This window comes from Odocoileus virginianus, chromosome 17 (genome assembly GCF_023699985.2).
Source record: "Odocoileus virginianus isolate 20LAN1187 ecotype Illinois chromosome 17, Ovbor_1.2, whole genome shotgun sequence".
In the NCBI taxonomy this organism is placed as follows: domain Eukaryota; kingdom Metazoa; phylum Chordata; class Mammalia; order Artiodactyla; family Cervidae; genus Odocoileus; species Odocoileus virginianus.
In genome coordinates, this window is record NC_069690.1 from 8097472 (window position 1) to 8100210 (window position 2739).

General features: G+C 44.7%; 1 protein-coding gene across 1 annotated transcript; it reads left to right on the plus strand.

Annotated features, from left to right (window-relative positions):
* The first annotated feature begins 1595 nt into the window (after window positions 1–1595).
* LOC139038931 (olfactory receptor 4D2-like) lies at window positions 1596–2531 on the plus strand. Its single transcript, XM_070478391.1, has one exon. It carries the CDS (start codon window positions 1596–1598, stop codon window positions 2529–2531), a length of 936 nt encoding a protein of 311 aa, XP_070334492.1.
* Window positions 2532–2739: the final 208 nt, after the last annotated feature.

Below are 2739 nucleotides of genomic sequence, written 5' to 3' on the forward strand. Positions count from 1 at the left end.
CTGAGGACATCTAGGTTGAGAAAGTTGTAGAATGTATTTCAGGAAACAGAATTCATTTCCAAAGCTACAGAAGCAGCCGAATACATGACATATGTGATAGACTATGAATTCCTTGAACAGCAACCAGTTCCTGGGTAACAGGGATACTGATGAGAAGGGTAGATGGAGCCTACATTTTAGGACTTGGTGTGATACACTGAGAGGGAGCCACATGTGTGTAAGCATGTGTGTCAACCCTGAATTAACCCATAAATCATGTTAGGTCACTTCTAAGAGCTTGAGTTTTAAGCTGAGGGCCCTCAATGCTCATTAAAAGATTATAATGACAGGGGGAGGTGATCAAATATGAGTTTAGAAAGGTCTCTCTGTCCATACAGTATATGGACAACAGTGGAGGCAGATGGAAGCCCAAGGATGAGACTAAAATGATCTCTGATGGACAATGGATTGCAGGAGGCAAGTGAGGAGGGGAGTGAGGCAAGACAGGGGAGTGTGGAAGCCACTTAACCCTCATTTGTCACCTCTATCTCTCACCTCCCTATCCTCCTTCACCTTTCTTCCCTTCCAGCTCCTGCCCCTCCACCTTTTCATTCCCTTCCTCTCCCCAGTCATAATTTTCTTCTTTTTGTTCCTTTGTCTATTTTATTTCTCTTATTTCAGTATCTTCCTGTGTCTCCTGCTCTTGTATTCAGTAACATTTTATAAATTCTTGGGCTTTTTATTAAAGCTCTTCCAACCTCCTTCATACAATATCCACCACCTGTTTTTAATTAGAGAATCTCTCTCCACTTTCTTGTGTCTCAGCACACATACCACATATGTCCTGGCCCCTGTCCAGTAAGGGGCCACCTACACCAGGGAGAGGGGACACTGCCTATAGCTGTTCACACACCCAGAGTCAACACCACATACTTTTTGAGTATTGACTATCACAAAGCATGAGCACTGCAGGGAAAAAATAAATTGTGAATCAAGACATAATGTCAGTAGCATGTTATGGTTGAATTGGGGAGGAAAACCCTAGAAACAAAAAGTTCATTAACATTTTGATATGTTAGCTGTTACATGAGAAATGATTGGTACAAACTATTAGAGTCTTGGGAGAAGGCAAGAGATCTTTACAGTGGGACACTACACAGAGGAGAGTGATTACCATGTAATATTCCTGGTACTATTTAAGGAACCTATGTGTTATCTTATTTAATACCCTAGACATTACATACAGACAACATTTTTGCTGTGGAAACTGAGACAGAGAACTTGAATAACTTACTCTGGGTCAGATCTCAAGAATAAGAAGCTCTGGAATTTGACTACGAGTCTGTTGGACTCCAAGCATCTTCTCATCACTGTACTACACTGTATGTTTAAAAAGCAGTCTATATGTGTCTCTGGATATCTTTTTGATATAGCATGAATATATATTTCAGCACCAACTTGTACATGCTCCAAAGGCAAGGCCATTTAATCTGTGCCTGGAATTATGATCTGCACAAAAATGTCCATCATCTAGAACTGGAACTCAATTTGAGCCCCTGAGCACTAATACATCTCTGTCTGTGGTATGTTTTCTTCACGTGTATGGAGAAGGCACCATGGAATCAGGGAACCTCACATGTGTATCAGAATTTGTCTTCCTGGGGCTCTCGCAGTCTCAGGAGCTCCAGTTCATCTTGTTTCTGGTGTTCCTGTTTGTCTACACAACCACTGTCGTGGGAAACCTCCTCATCATGGTCACGGTGACCTCTGATTCCAGGCTCCACACACCCATGTATTTTCTGCTGCGAAACCTGGCCGTCATAGACCTGTGTTTCTCCTCAGTCACTGCCCCGAAGATGCTGGTGGACTTCCTCTCTGAGAAGAAGACCATCTCCTACCAGGGCTGCATGGCCCAGATCTTCTTCTTCCACTTTCTGGGAGGTGCCATGGTCTTCTTCCTCTCAGTGATGGCCTGTGACCGCCTTGTTGCCATCTCCCGGCCCCTCCACTATGTCACCATCATGAACACTCAGGTCTGTGCTGGGCTGGTGGCAGCCAGCTGGGTGGGAGGCTTCATCCATTCCATTTCCCAACTGGCTCTGATGCTCCCCCTGCCTTTCTGTGGCCCCAATGTCCTAGATAATTTCTACTGTGATGTTCCACAGGTATTGAGACTCGCCTGCACTGACACTTCTGTCCTGGAGTTCCTTGTGATCTCCAACAGTGGGATGCTGGATGTTATCTGGTTCCTCCTCCTCTTGGTCTCCTACTCAGCCATCCTGTTGATGCTGAGGTCCCACTCAGGGCAGGCGAGGAGGAAGGCAGCTTCCACCTGTACAACCCACATCATCGTCATGTCTATGGTCTTCATTCCAAGCATTTACCTCTATGCCCGGCCCTTCACTTCCTTCTCCATGGACAAGGCTGTATCCGTCAGCCACACGGTCATGACTCCCATGCTCAATCCCATGATCTACACCCTGAGGAACCATGAAATGCAGGCAGCAGTGAAGAGATTAGGGAGGCGCTCGCTGCTTTGTAAAAGAGAGTGATAGTGGGTCACTTCTCTTTGGCTTTGTTTTCCATTGATAATTTGGAGAGAGAGCTGCTGTATCTGGCCTCTTCAATAACTTGTGTATGTGTTATAAGGGTCATCATAGAAGTGGATGCTTATTGAAAATAAGCAGCTTACCCTAATTTTGAGGAAAAAGGTAAATTCTTATTTTTGTTTGTGTTAGATGATTTGAATACTCCAATGAC